This window comes from Panulirus ornatus, chromosome 16, assembly GCF_036320965.1.
Source record: "Panulirus ornatus isolate Po-2019 chromosome 16, ASM3632096v1, whole genome shotgun sequence".
Classification (NCBI taxonomy): Eukaryota; Metazoa; Arthropoda; class Malacostraca; order Decapoda; family Palinuridae; genus Panulirus; species Panulirus ornatus.
Window position 1 is genome coordinate 8,494,275 of NC_092239.1, and position 15,436 is coordinate 8,509,710.

General features: G+C 36.9%; 2 protein-coding genes across 11 annotated transcripts in view; one reads left to right on the top strand and one right to left on the bottom strand.

The window, feature by feature from the left end:
- The window catches only part of Rtca (RNA 3'-terminal phosphate cyclase), a 51,603-nt gene that overhangs the window by 27,649 nt on the left and 8,518 nt on the right, over window positions 1-15,436 (top strand). The window contains exons 9-10 of one of the 2 annotated variants that reach the window (XM_071671237.1): window positions 2,037-2,141; window positions 2,417-6,643. In XM_071671237.1, the coding sequence (XP_071527338.1) occupies window positions 2,037-2,141; window positions 2,417-2,509 (198 nt within the window). In that variant the 3' untranslated portion in view covers window positions 2,510-6,643. Of the gene's footprint in view, window positions 1-2,036; window positions 2,142-2,416; window positions 6,644-15,436 lie in introns of those variants that run through there. The other variant, XM_071671238.1, reaches the window with a different exon arrangement.
- Window positions 5,617-15,436, bottom strand: part of wake (wide awake) — a 744,672-nt gene continuing 734,852 nt past the window's right edge. For all 9 annotated transcript variants that reach the window (XM_071671228.1, XM_071671230.1, XM_071671229.1 and 6 more), the window contains 2 exons: window positions 13,985-14,216; window positions 5,617-10,854 (listed from right to left, as the gene is read on the bottom strand). In XM_071671228.1, coding sequence (XP_071527329.1) covers window positions 8,931-10,854; window positions 13,985-14,216 — 2,156 coding nt within the window. In that variant the 3' untranslated portion in view covers window positions 5,617-8,930. The remainder of the gene's footprint in view (window positions 10,855-13,984; window positions 14,217-15,436) is intronic.

A 15,436-nucleotide genomic window follows, 5' to 3' on the forward strand; every position in this document is an offset into this window, starting at 1 on the left:
TTTGTAGTTTTTCATCAGTTGGTGTAAATACACAAGTCCCTTACCTGACACAGTTTTTTCAACCACAGTTATGAGTATATAGTCTTAGAATAATCATATCATTTTACCAACCACGACAAAATTTTCATTATGTACGGTTTTCCTCAGCTTCAGATTTTCCAAGAAATATTTATTGTTGAAAATTTGTTTCTAAAGTTAGAGATTTATAGTTTGTTGCAGTAGAATGCAATAGAAATTCATCTTTGAAAAAATGTGAGTTGGCACAGGGATTGATTTGGCAATTTCTGGTTCTGAAACAACTTTTTAAACTAAATTTAAGATGTATACCCTTTGCATAGTTATGATGTATTATGATAGTGACAAGTATTCACTGTACTGTATTCATGTTAGGCAAAATCTATTTTAGCATGATCCAGAATGGTTTTTGGATGAAATTTTGGATTTGTGGTTAAGTAACAGTTTTGCATTAATCCATCTTTGGTGTATTTGAAGTGGAAAAAGTTTTTGGTAGGGCTGACTGCCGGACTAATGGTCAGCAAGGTTCTCCTAGGAAGATGGGTTTTCTACATTTTGGTAAGTGTAAATGATGTGAAAGTTTTCCCCAACATTTTGTTCATGGGAAAAAGCAAAACATAGAAGAAAACCATTCAAGGTGCATGCTTGGAAGTTTCTGTTAGGTAAACATCACATGCTTTGTTTAGTTTTGGCATTATGGCAGTTCTTTATGTTAACCATGGTTTCTTACTCCTAGGTCAAATGAAAGAATTTCATGATGTATTTCAAGAATGGTTTACCTCGCACGCATGTGGGGGAGGGGGTTGTCATTTCATGTGTGGTGGGGTGGCGACAGGAATGAATAGAGGCAGCAAGTATGAATTATGTACATGTATATATATATGTATATGTCTGTGTATGTATATATATGTATATGTTGAAATGTATAAGTATGTATATGTGCCTGTGTGGACGTGTATGTATATACATGTGTATGTGGGTGGGTTGGGCCATTCTTTTGTCTGTTTCCTTGCGCAACCTCACTAACGCGGGAGATAGCGACAATGTATAGTAAAATATAATAATATAATATTTCAAGAATTGTTAAGTTTAGCAAAGCAGGGATTTATTGGATGATAGACATTGTGGCATAGAATTCCACATTGGAAACCTTTTGCCAGAAATGTTTTGCAAGTCCATCAGATATCATGAGTTTTGAAAGTACTGTAAAACTCTTGCCTAGAGATATTTGCATAGAAATTTCCTCTTATCACAAAGATGTGTGGCTCTTGGAAGATTAAGCTTACTGAAGACCTCAGCAAGAATATCTGATAGGTAATTGTCCTTCAAATACAGGAGTTTAGGGTTAAGGGTTACTTTCATCGAGTGCAGGTAATCATGAATTTTTCCTTTAAGTAACTCCTCTATTTGTATATACTGCTGTGGTAAAAGTACATGATGGAAAACAGGTGAGGGAATGTTAGCTCAAAAAATCAGCTTTAAACATATGGAAAGTTCTTCTTAGCTAGATCCCTCAGCTGCCCTTGTACATTTGTCAGCCCATTGTCCCTTGTAAGATTTGATCTCTTCGTATCTTCTGCTGAGGCTTAAGGTTATATTTGAATAACAGAACAGCTGTGTCAACATGACATCATAGGCAGGAAGGTAGGGTAATGGCATTAGTTAATAAGTGATTATAGCATTGGTTTTATCTAATCTTTTAATGCAGTCCTCCAAAGCATGATACAGGAATGCTTTTTGTGTGTTTAATTTGACAATGAAGTTAGTTAGTAGTTTGCCAACTATGCTCAGGGGTCTTTATTAAGAGAACTACATGGGGAGCAGGTTTAGGGGTCTATCTCAGAATTTGCTCTTTGACAAGCTCAGAATGATCTGTAAGACTGTATGCACTTGATCCACTCCTTGTAATGGAAGGAAAGGTATAGATGAATAAATAGCTTTCATGAAACTAGGTTAAAGTTTTATAGTATTTGAAGCATTCTGAAGTTTTCCAGAGTTTTTAACAACATCCCATTAACTAGGTGATAATCTTCATGGCACTGGCAAGGGGTAAATCAAGAATACGAACCGGGCCTCTAACTGATCATTCTAAAACTGCAATGTGGGTCGTAAAGCTCATGACAAAGGTAAGTGTGACATTTGATTCAGGAAGATATATTTAAAGATATACAGTTCACTCAAGTTATTATTATATGAATATTAGCTTTATATATCAAAAATAATATATTTCATCGGAGAATGCATATGGTTTGCCAATATGCTTGAAATATAATAGATTGTGTTGATTATATTATTAACATTAACTGCCTATAAGAAATTGTGAAAAATTATCTTAAAACATATTTTATGTATGAAAAGTACTTCGCAGTTGACCATGCAAGATTTTTTACTTCCTCGACAGGTGGAGTTTAACATCATTGAAGAAGGAGGCAGTGATTGTATAATAATTGAATGTGATGGACTTGGTGTCATCCCAAAAAGGAGAAGCAAATAGTGATGTTAGGTAATTATAAAATCTTACAAAATTTCTCCCACTACTAAAGTATGTTATTGAAATTCTCTGACAACTCATAAGTTACTTCTGTATTGTAGGTATATTGCAAGTACTCAATAATTTAAATGCTTGTTTAGCATATTTTGCAATATCTGAAATTATCATTTAATATCTTATTTCCATTATACATAGAATTTTTTTGTTAATTTTGCTGAAGATCATGTCTTATTGATGATTTCAATAAGTTATATTAACAACAGGGTAATGGTGTGTGAAGTACCTATCATTATGTATAGTAAAAGTTTTATCAGCATGCTACTATACAGTTACATGAAATGCTTATAAACATAAATATATCACAGAGTTAGAGTAATTGAAATTGAGTCTCTCCATACTAGAAAACACTGTGCGAACTAGCATGTTTCTTAATGATATCTTTCTAAATGATAAGATCTTGCAAAAGATTTTGGAGAATTAATACTGCTTACTGCAAGTTTTACTAGACTGAAATAGTAGAACCTCTCAAATCTGCCTCTCATAAGACTTAACAGTTGCTAGTTCTTAGAAACTTAAGCTGATTGCATATCGTGTCAGAGCGGTTCCTTACGTAGCTTGAAATTGCCATTGTGATTAGACTAGGGGATGGTTGCTTGTCTCAGGAAGACATTTTATGGGTTCCAAGGGCAAAACAGCAAAGAAATTTGCACAAGACCAACAGCACCTGCAGTAAGCTAATGTAACTGGAATTAAAAGCATGAGAAACTTGAGCAGTGCAGTCAGTCATAACACTGAGAATTATAACCAGAAGTTTAAGTACTTGAGTGTAATACCTGGGTTTTACATGTATGATTTAAATTTATTGGTCCAAAGGAAAGATGATTTTTTCGTGGATACCATTATTGGAATTTCAGATTTGAGAGGTTTTACTGTATTTAATCAGAATATATAATCACTAAGTGATCAGTGATGCATATTTTTTGCTTTTACTAGAAATAATTAGATGGAGGTTTAAACTATATGAGTGGAAATGTTGATTTCCCATTTCGTGAATAAGGGTTTAGTTATTGAGTGTACAATATGATTGATTATAATGTTATATAATGTGGAGTATATAATATATGATACTTGATAATGTATAATGAGATGCGGATGAATTCGCAGATGAATTCACTCATTCAGAGTATTTCACTTCCATGGTAATATGTTTTTTTAGATGGTTGTTGCTAATTCGCATTGACATGTTTGCAATTTCCTGCATCAGTAAGGTAAGCACTAGGAACAGACAAAGAAAAGGGCTCATTAGCTTACATCCATTCACTAACTGTTGTGTGTAATGTGCCAGAACCACAGGCCCCCATCCGCAGGCATGCCCCACAGACTTTTCCATGTATGGCCAAGGTGCTTCATATACCCTGGGTCAGTACATTGACAGCATGTTGCACCTTGCTTCATTTCACACTGAATGCATTTTCACCCTCCTAGATGTGCAGGCCCTAAGCACTCAAAATCTTGTTCACTCCATCCTTCCACTTCTAATTCAGTCTCTGCCTCCTCCTTGTTCCCATCACTTCTGACACGTATATCTTCATGATCAACTTCTCTCCACGTCATACAGTTCTGAATCATGCTTTACTTCTTTCTGACTCCAAGGATGGGTCCAAATAACAAGCAAGCAGCTGCAATCTTCCTTAGGTTATTTGCATAGGGTGAGCTAAAGTATGTGCCACTTCACCAGAATCATGAGGGATGAAATGGACCTGGCTCATAATTTAAGGAAATGGCTGTACATATCATTCTTGTTGGACACCAATTGGAAAGAAAATGTTTTATCATTATTGAAACCTGCATTTTCTTTTCAAACATCCATAAAGCCAGGTGAGCAATGCAGGCTTATGTAAGCATCAAGTTATATATATATATATATATATAAGGTCATATCATAAGTGCTTTTCATGATGTAAAATAAAAAAAATGTGTTTTTTTCCTTTATGCCTAACTAGCATTTCTGCCATAGTGAGTTAGTGGCCTCATTTGCACACATCTAATTTGTAGGTGTCAGAGACTACATCGCGAACAAACCACATATTACTACATGATTAATATTGACTGTTTCACATGCTTTGATAGTTCACCACCCCCGCACGTTGCTCCCTTTAATTCTATCCAGTGTACATGTGTACCTTACACCTTCCAGAATGTTCAGGTTCCAATACCTAACTAAATGTTTCCCTCTTACTCATCCTCTCCTAATGCTCACATCTATCTATTTATATTTCTGATGGGTTCCAGTTGGAACTCTCAAAAGGGGTGGCTATGGCAACAGAGTCTCTATAACTAAAGAACTCCAGTGCTGCTTCTTAGCCTTTATGCCTCACCCTTAACAGACCATTGGCAGAGGGCAAGTGCCAGTCTAGTGCAGTTTGCAGAGGCTCCTATCTTATGTTCCTAATGACTACCATCTAATACTCCTACCTACTGCTTCTACCTAATGAAGTATGCATGAGTATGTGTACGTGTGAATATGAAGACTGATAGGTAAAGTTCAAGCAGAGTGATTCCAGTAAGGGTATATAAACTAATGAGAAACATAAGTAGCCCAAAGTATAGCACATTCGACTGTGTTATTTGTGAGTGGATCTGTCAAAGATAAAGTTGCTTTCATTTCTGATAAGACATCTTAACGGCTCTGAATGAAATTGTCTCTGCTGAAGTAAGGCTACAAATAAATGTGTTGAATTTACAAAGTCAGTACAGAGCAAATACATTACACCATGAAAACAGGACTTTTTTTTCTTTGCTTTTTAGCTAATGCTCACAATTTCAGTACATTTAGCTTTCTCTCGATCACACTGCAATCACGACCACAACTCTTTTTACATGGTCCCAATAGTGTTTTATGGATGAGAGTTGTTTCTTGAACTTCTGTCAGAAAGGAAGAGGATGGATGTGCTGATATGGAATGCCAGGAGATGGTCAAAGTGAAAGATGCTAAGTGCATCATTGGTTAATTAGTCACTCAAATTGTGCAAGTATTAGTGTAGGTAATTATGAAAGAGAGTGCAGATATTTTGATATATTCTGACAAAAGTGATTAATGAAAAGGTACATTCAGATAAATTATTTTATTTCAACATCAAATATACTTGTACTATTTAATATTTACATAATTTGGTATGCCATATACAAGGTACATATGTATAATTTACACAACATTGCAAATTAGATAACAGCACTTCGTCTTTTCTAGCTGACAACAAATTCAGGTAGTGTGCGATGAAAGCCAAGGGTAATGTGATGTGAAGGTGAAGTGGGACCTTGTCACCACATCATCGTCACAATATACCATACTTTGGTCCACTGAACATCACATTAAATAGTTCATCTACTAAAATAGCATGTCTAATCTGTACACTATAAATACAAAATTTCTAGTAAAAATTCATTTTACCATATATATATATACATATACGTAAAAAATGAGACCAATACGTACCATGTTGTGCTGTTGGTTATATACTGCATTTTTTCTTTTCCACAAGGGTCACAGAAAAAAATGGCAATATTACTGATACTATTTTCAATTTAGTATATCAAGCTTAGGTATGGAGTATATTCACTAATGGATGGAAATAAATAAGTGAACAGATGAGTAATATATAAATAGGAATAAAAAACTATACAGTTCCAATGGTCATGATAATGTCTAATTAGAAATCATGCATTATTTGAACTAAAGAACAGTTTGGAAGTTAGAAATAATGAAATATAAAAGTCAGTTACCAGAGATAATCAATACACTTGTGCAAAATGACATATGATGCTGTAAGTGGCACTAGCTTTGCTTCTTGGAAGTGTATTACTGTGGAGAAACTGTTAGCAACAGGTTAAAAAAAAAACACTGCCTTGTGCAACAACCGAAGAAATAACCATTTAGAATCATTTTTATTCATACATATTCACCATTTCCCATGTTACCTTTAATTTTTGGAATTTGGATAATTTTGTGCAAATTTATTCATCACATGGTTTCTGTTGTAAACACTGCAAAATAATAAATGTACTTGAAGAATTCATGTTTATTTTCATGAATTCAAACCTGTAAATCATTTACCTTAATTAAATTGTTTAAGCATAGTGTTTGTCTATTCTTCCATCACATCTGCTAATGTAATTTCCACAAAAGGTGCATGGCTGTATACACCTGCCTTATGAAAATGGTTGATAACTCTCAACAACAGCCAATCCTGGGTTTACATTATTTAGTAGCAGCTATTCAATGGCTGACAAACAAAAACCTTATTACCAAAGTAACAACAATGCACACCAGGGCAAATGATAGAAAAAAATATGTAAAACTAATTCCAAATCATAACAAATGGGATGACTTTTAGAAGAGATTTTCAATATCTTGTGCAAAATGCTTGAGTACAAATGTTATGGTGACATTTAACATAATAGTGAACAGTAATCAGTTCATAATTAAAGTCTTAATTCATATGTAGAACTCAAGTAATCTTCAATAAAATTCATACAAACATACCACCAAAAACCTTGTGGATCAGTCCAAATATACTGATTCCCATCTTAAAAACAAATACAGAAAAAACTTTTGGTCAAGCCATTACTGTAACTTCAAACATTTATGTACATCACCATAATTCTATTGCTATCTCTCCTACTGCAATTAGCAAATTCATAATGCCAGATAATTTAAATCCAAAAATTTTCGTTGACAAATGCCCATAAACAGCAGTTTATGCAGTCTCATCTCTTTGGTTTAAATGTGTTACATTATATATTCAAATATAATAGATAAAGACAATATTCTAGGGACTCACATAGCTTTAAATCTATTGCTCCTGCCTTCTGTAACAGAGCTTGTCATTCTGTAACATTTGCAACTAAAGGTTGAAGTCTGATCGTGGATTACTAGTAAGGCACAGTTAACAGGGCTATTTTGACACCCTGAGGCTCTGCACCAGCTATTTCCTCTCCTCTGGAAGGTTCCCACATCTCAGTGGAAAATTTTGTTTAAATCTTGATAGTTTTATAAACTAGAGACATACCTAACTGGCTGCTGTTACACCAAAACTTTTATAAACATGCTGGATGCAGTTGCCATGTTAGAGAATGTATCTTGATAATAATAAATGAAATCTTCATGTTACCAGACTCACATGCAGTGACTAGTTTCATTCTTTTCCATCATGTTTACACGGTAAATTGTTTTGCCTAATATTCTATTATTACTCGTACATAGAATTCATAACGATGGTACTTTCATGGTAGCTGTATTATAATTCTTCCTCATCCTGTAGCAACAACAGAGAAAAAATGAACTGTACATATAGACATTTTAAAGGGATAATATTCTCTTGGTATAACCAAAATTTGTGAAATTTCTAATAACCTATTATAGTACATATGGATGTTGCACTAAATATATAGTCACTCTGCATCAATGTGGAATACTATGTATCTTAAGATGAAACTACAACATACATAAAAAGGTTCACACAAATGGATGATGCAATATGTTAATATTACCATATGAACTGAATACCATTTAATAAATCGATGTGCAGTCAGTTATCCCTTCCTTGGCTAAAGTATCGTTGCTCATAAAGTCACTGAGTACTTTGGTTTTGCGCTATTCGTCTAATGAGCATCACTAATCACTTCTCTGTTTTCTTAATAATGGTTGACACTACCAAAGTAAAAAGACAGCAAAGTCACAACAAAGTACTACATTCAGCCTTGATAACCCTGAAGGGTGACATTATCCATCTGAATGCCTTGTATGTTTTTCATACAACTTACTTCGTAAATGTTCTGTAAAGTCTTACTATGTAACACCTCATCAGTCGTTTCCCCTCAAAATGAATGTATAAGGCCATTGTATTTTAATGTCAACAAATGTGAAGCCTTAATGTTAACAAACCAAAGACCAATTAGGATATCTTATAAACTTCATGGGAACTAAAATACAAGAACTTGTTTGTAATGTTAAGGTCTGATGGTTCCTAACTCTGTTTTCTTGAAGTATACTTAACCTGAAATGCCCTTCAACTCCCAGGATAGTTGCAATGATGCAAGTGGACAGGAACTGTACAATGGAACTGAAAACCTTGGTAACACGAGAAGAATGTATGGAGGTTAGAAAATAATTTTCTTTGGAAAAAAAAGAAAAAAAATATCTGCACCAAACATCTACCATATTTACCTAATGGACTAATAACACTGTTGTACCTAAATACTAATAATTCAATTTCTCCAATACTGAATCAATTTAGGCTAGGAAAAATAAGAATGGACTTTTTCTACAGAAGAAATACAGGCATCCATTCTTATTCATAAACAAGTGTTTGAAAGTAGAGAATGATTATGTATAATGTGGTGGAATGTACAGTGAAGGTTATTCTTAAAGGTATGCTGAGTGACGAGAATTACTCTGCTCAAGAGCAGCAAGTACATCTTGTTTCAGCCGTACGTACAGTTTACCTCTTTTCCATGGGTTTTGGAGCTGTAATGGCTTGAAATCTTCACGTAAACATCGCTCACGCATACCAATCACAGCTACTAAGCAGAAATCTTTGAGCTTGTCATTTCCATAGGTAGGGCCACTTTTCCCCTTCAACACAACAGCTACGTTGAGTTGTTTCACTACCAAGTCTATTACTTCACGAGCTGTTGTTCTGGGTGTGATGTGTATTTTAACTGAGGTACCAGATGCCATACCAGTCTGATATGCAGCATACACCCGTATTATGGTGAAATCTTCATTTCTAACAGCTCCTTCAACTAGCTCATCACTCTCTAAACTCTTTGCTTCACTACGTCCACTTTCTGAGCACATAAGACTTAAAGTGTCTGTTTCCGTTTCATTTGATGATAATGACCGTAAACTAGCTGTCATACTAGAAAATGAAGCTTCAGAATCATGGCTAAGACTGCTCCCTGCCCTTTGCATTTCAACATTTAAGTTACTGCCATATCGTTGATGTAAATCAAAACAACTACTCGTAGGTGATTTACTACAAGCCATGGTTTCTTCATATTCGAGATCAACACAGCTATTTTTTTTTCTCTTAACTTGTTCTATGGATTCTAAAGACGAAATGCTCTGATTTATTTTTGGCTCACTTGTACAACACTTGGACTTCAAGCAACCCTCATGAGTATCATAAAAAGCAGGAGCACTGGCCTTTCTGGGAGGGTACCCATGATCCACACAGTGTTGCAAATGATTTTCACTTCTAGATGTTGGAAGATCTTTACTGTACATTTTTCTTTCACCACTGTATTCTATTTTTTCTCGTGTCCAAGAAAGAAGTGGAACGTTTTCGTTTTGTTCTCCACAGTCTAATAAGCAATCTGTAAGGGAATTATAAGATTTACCACAACTATGAACACACCCACTGCTATGGACTAAACACTCTGCTGTTTTTGATTTGTGAAACCTTGTCTCACACTTAACTGCAGCCCTTATGTTTTCTGAGGTATTAGACTTCAGCATTCTTGGTGTTTCTGACTTTTTTACACTAAAACTAAGGTCATCATCTTTTCTTAACCTTTTACTGTCTGCACCATGTTGGAGGGACTCACTGGAACTATGAGTGTCTTGTACAGGTGAAGTTGCAGCAGGCATATGTGAGGTAGACTGTTGCACTGCTGATTGATGAGAAGTAGAGGGGATTGCACAAGACAGCAAATTGGTTAAGAGGGCACCAGATGCTGCCTTATCTCGGGCATAGGTAATTGCATCCATAACCCACCGAAGGCCTCGCCATATGGCATCGAGCTGTTCCTGGAAGGTCTGGAGCTGCCAAAGACGGTACCGCGAGCAGTTGATCTCATCTTGACTAAATGCCTCTCGACTGGCATGTTGGGCCATTAATGTATCCATCTCCAAGATATATGAAAGGCGTGCATACCTTCCAATCAACTCTCTTTGGTACGTACCCATATGAATCATTTCAAATATCTGGAGGGGCAATGTTGTAAGGTTAGGCTGAGAAAGGAGTGCATCCTCCTGTCCTGGAGCAGAACACACAGCATCAACAGGTGGCATAACCAGGAGGAGAGCTATGTCTGGACTAAGCTCCAACACTTCTCCACAGTAAAGTCTGTGCTGATGTTGAGCTTCCTCTACAACCTCCAACTGATTCAAGAGCTGTCGTGCTGCTTTACTAAGTTCTGAGTGCCACACAAGCTGTGCTGGTGATGGAACACTTGGAAGTGAAGAGCACCTTTCTCCTTCATTTTCTGCAGGCTCAGTTTCTGTGCTCAAGTGCCACTGCTCAGTGCTTGATAACTCCAAACTCTGCACCCATTCCCACTCCTCTCTGAAATATTATCATTAATCAGTACACGTTTGTCTGTGATACTAGATGTTACAATATATAATTAAACTCGAGAAAAAAAGTTTTATTTATCTGAGTGTAACAATTTTTTATACATATTCTCTATTTCCCAAGTCAGCAAGGCAGGAACAGGTGAAGAAATTACTTCCTTTTTCTAGCTAATATGTAAAATGCACTGAGATAAGAATCCCTATCCACAATCAGTCCCCACATCACTCTCAGCAGTTTCCTCTGACTGCTTCATATACCCAGTGACAGTATGCTGTGCCTAGTATACTACAACACTCCAATTTGCTCTTCCTTGGACGCATTACATCCTCCTTCATGTGTATGCCCCAAACTTCCAGAGAATTTTTCACTCGATCCTTCCATCTCCTCCTTGGTATCCCTATTTCCTTGTTCCTGCCACTTCTGATGTATACTCTCTTACTCATTCATCCTCTCTTATGTCCAAACCATTCCTTCACACCTTCTTCAGATCACTCACACATACATCTCTCATTACCACACCTTTTGCATTTCATATCCCTCCCCACACTCCATATTGTCCTCAAATATTTCATTTCAATAAATCCACTCCCAATATTTACATACCTATGTCATGCAACACACCTCACATCCATAAAACACTGTACCATTACACATGCCCATCTTTGCCCTTAAAGACAGTGGCCTCTCTTTCCACACATTCTCCAATATGCCCAGGACCTCTGGCTCACTTCAGTTTCTAAGGTTTCATTCACTACCATATCCACTCTCAGTTATCTAAAACAGTCCACTTCCTCCAAAATCTCTCCATTTAAACCTGTCTTTCCCCAGTGCTAAACAATAATCTTGCCTTGTTCACACACTTAATAATCTTGCTTTGTTCACATTTCCTCTCACCTTTCTCCTTTCACACATTCTCCCAGACTCAGGCACTAGCTTCTGAAGTTTCTCACTCAAATGTGCAAACAATGCCACGTCATCAAAAAAACAACTGATGCACCCCCTAGGCCCCCTCCCAATAGACTGCATCATACCTGTCTCTCTCTTCTCTCACCATCCCATCCACAAACACATTAAACAGCCATGGTGACAACACATCCCTGCTAGAGACTCGCCTTCACCTGGAAACACTTCTCGCACATATGCCATACTCCTTTGATAAAAACTCTTTGATGCTTCAAGCAGCTTTCCTCAAACATAAATATTCACAACACCTTCCACAGAGCATCTTTATCAACCCTATCCGATGCTCCTTCCAAATTCATAAATCCCACACACAAGTTCCTCTGTTTCTCTAAGTATTTCTAATGCACAATCCTCAAAGCAAACACCAGAACCAAACATTCTCTTCCAATCCTGAGGCAATACTGTTCTTTCCTCTGTGCATACCACTGTCCTCTCAATCATCATTCTCCCATACTTCTTACCATGAACATTCAACAAACATTCTTGTGTAATTTGAACATTCACTTCTGTCTCCTTTGCCTTAATACATTGGTACAATACAAGCATTCTGCTAATTCTAAAGCACCTCCCCATGAGATATTCGTACACTGTAAATCCCTACAAACTAAACAACACATTCACCCCTTAAGAAATTCAACTGTAATACCATCACTCCAGCTGCTTTCACCAACTCCTGTCTTTTCACTGAACCACTTTCCATGACACTCTCACTTTGCATATACCCACATACAAAACTTCCTACCTCTACCAACCTATCAGCAATCAAATTTAACAACCCTTCAAAACACTCTATCTCCTCTTCACCTCATTTCTGTCAATCACCATTTCTCCCCTTCACCAATGTTCCCATTTCTTTTCTTGTTTTTCACACTCTTAACCTCTTTCCAAAACTTTTTCTTACTCTCCTTGAAGTTTCCTGACACTTGCTCACCCCAACTCTCATCTGTCCTCTCTTTGACCTCCTGCCACTTTCTAGTGTATATATCCCAATCACTTACACTTCTTTCCTGCTAATAATACCCATATAGCTCTCTTTTCTTTCATAAACAACTTAACTTCCTCATCCCACACCTCTCACTACCCTTTCTCACCTGTTCACTTCCCACCTTCAGCATGCCACACTCTTGCACACATGTAAGCATTACTTCTCTAAATACCTCCCATTCCCTACCACTTCCCTGACTTCAATCACTCTCACCTTTTCCCATTATACAGCCAATTTCTCCTGGTCTCATCTCATAAGCCTCTTTTTCAAGTTCATTCACTTTCTCCAACCTCTTCCCAGCCATATAATTTCCTCTGTTCCTACAGCCTCTATTAAGCAATGATCAGATACCTTTCTCAGCACAGTCACATCCAAGAGTCTCTCCTTTGCAGGCCTATCAATTAGTACATAGTCCAATATGGGCCCCCTTACTATCTTTCCCATGTACCCATGTTTACTTAGTTATATCTCTTTTCAATCCAGTCATTCCCAATCAACAGTTTTTTTTTTTGCACAACTCCATAAGCTGTTCACCATTCTTATTCATAACAATGGGTACCTGATGTCCCCTAATCATACCATCAAAAACCACATTACCCACTCTTGCATTCAAATAACTTAACACTAATACTTAGTACCTTGGATCAAAACTGCTGACAAACTCATTTAGCTCCTAACACATTCACTTCTACTTAGCCCTCTCACTTCCTGGTGTATAAGCACTAATAATCATCCATCTCTCATACTCTTCTTTCACTTTTACCCACTACAGTCTGGAGCTTTACTTTCACACATTCCCACAACTCCCCCTTTAGCAGCAATGCTATCCTTTCCTTAACACTTACCTTCATATTAACCCCTGACTTTATCACTAAGACATCCCGAACCATTCTCCCTTTTCCCCTTTAGATCTGTTTTCCTCAAAACTAGAACATCCATGTTTCTCTCCCAACCATATTACCAATCTCTCCCATCTTCTCACTTTGGTTACATCCACACACATTCAAACACCCCAGGCTCTGTCTTTGAGGAGGTTGAACTCTCCTTGCCTGGCTCCTTCTGTTCCAACTTTAATACATTGAATATTTCAAGTAATTATCATCATATCAGTAACTGCTGACAATAATTAAATTATTCATTACACAATATGCATGGAAGAACAAAACAATTTACCTTGAAACATGTGGATTTTCCCTGATCTTAACATGTGGGAACATGTTGGGAGTTTTTTCTGGCACTAACACCTGTAGAACATCCACGGAGCTCTGCAGTTTGAGGTAGCCCAAGTACAATCCTCGACGAAGTGGTACACGACTCACTTGATCGTACAGAATTTGGTCTTGTAATGAGGACAACAAAAGGTCCCCAGCTAAGGTTCCAAATTCACCATGTGTTGAGCCTTGTCCTGCAATTTTTCAGGAGATTAACACATACATTTCTTATGATTAAAATGAAATGATAGTACTACCTGAGTTTTACCAGGGGATGTGAAACATCTGCAGTAAAGCATGGAAAAGTCTGTGGGACCTGAATGTGGATAGGAAGCTGTGGTTTCGGTGCATTACACATGACAGCTAGAGACTAACTATGAACAAATGTGGCCTTTTTTGTCAGTTTTCCTGGTGCTACCTTGCTGAAGCAGGGTGTAGCAATGCTGTTTCCTGAGGGGCAGGGTAGAGGAAGGAATGGATGAAGGCAAGCAAGTATGAATATGTACATGTGCATATATGTATGCATGTATATATGCATTTTTTATTATACTGTGTCGCTGTCTCCTGCGTTAGAGAGGTAGCGCAAGGAAACAGACAAAAGAATGGCCCAACCCACCCACATACACATGTATATACATACATGTCCACACACGCACATATACATACCTATACATCTCAACTTATACATATATTCCTGGGGATAGGGAGAAAGAATACTTCCCACATATTCCCTGCATGTCGTAGAAGGCGACTAAAAGGGGAGGGAGCGGGGGGCTGGAAGTTCTCCCCTCATTTTTTTTTTAATTTTCCAAAAGAAGGAACAGAGAAGGGGGCCAGATGAGGATATTCTCTCAAAGATGGGCCATTCTTTGTCTGTTTCCTGGTGCTACCTCACTGACGCGGGAGATGGTAATCAAGTATAATAAATAACTAAATAAATAATCTGAGTCTACAATGAAGTAATAAAAGGAGACAAGAGGGGGGATGGTATATGTAAGAGTAGTTGAAAAACTGAGAGTAACCATTTAATTGAAAACAAAGAAATATTTTGGAGAGGAATGGACTTTACAAAAGTAAAATTATATACGTGAAAAAGAAAGAATGTCAATTCTGGAATGACGTATAGGATTGAGAATTTTGGTATTCACTAAATGTCAGACAAAAAAAGAAAATATGTATAAATGACTCCACCTGTTTGAGGTTAAAACAAGAGTGAAAAGTCATCTTTGGTGAGGATTGTAATAATCTATTGGTACTGTATGGGGAGGGAGGCTTACACTCATTAGGGTCCATCTCTTTAACATTCTCAGCCATTAAAAAGCTTAAATTTATATAGGCTCTGCATTAACCATGTCCTTAGTCATTCCATTACATTCATCACCACTCTTATATGTAAGTACTTCTTTTCATCTTT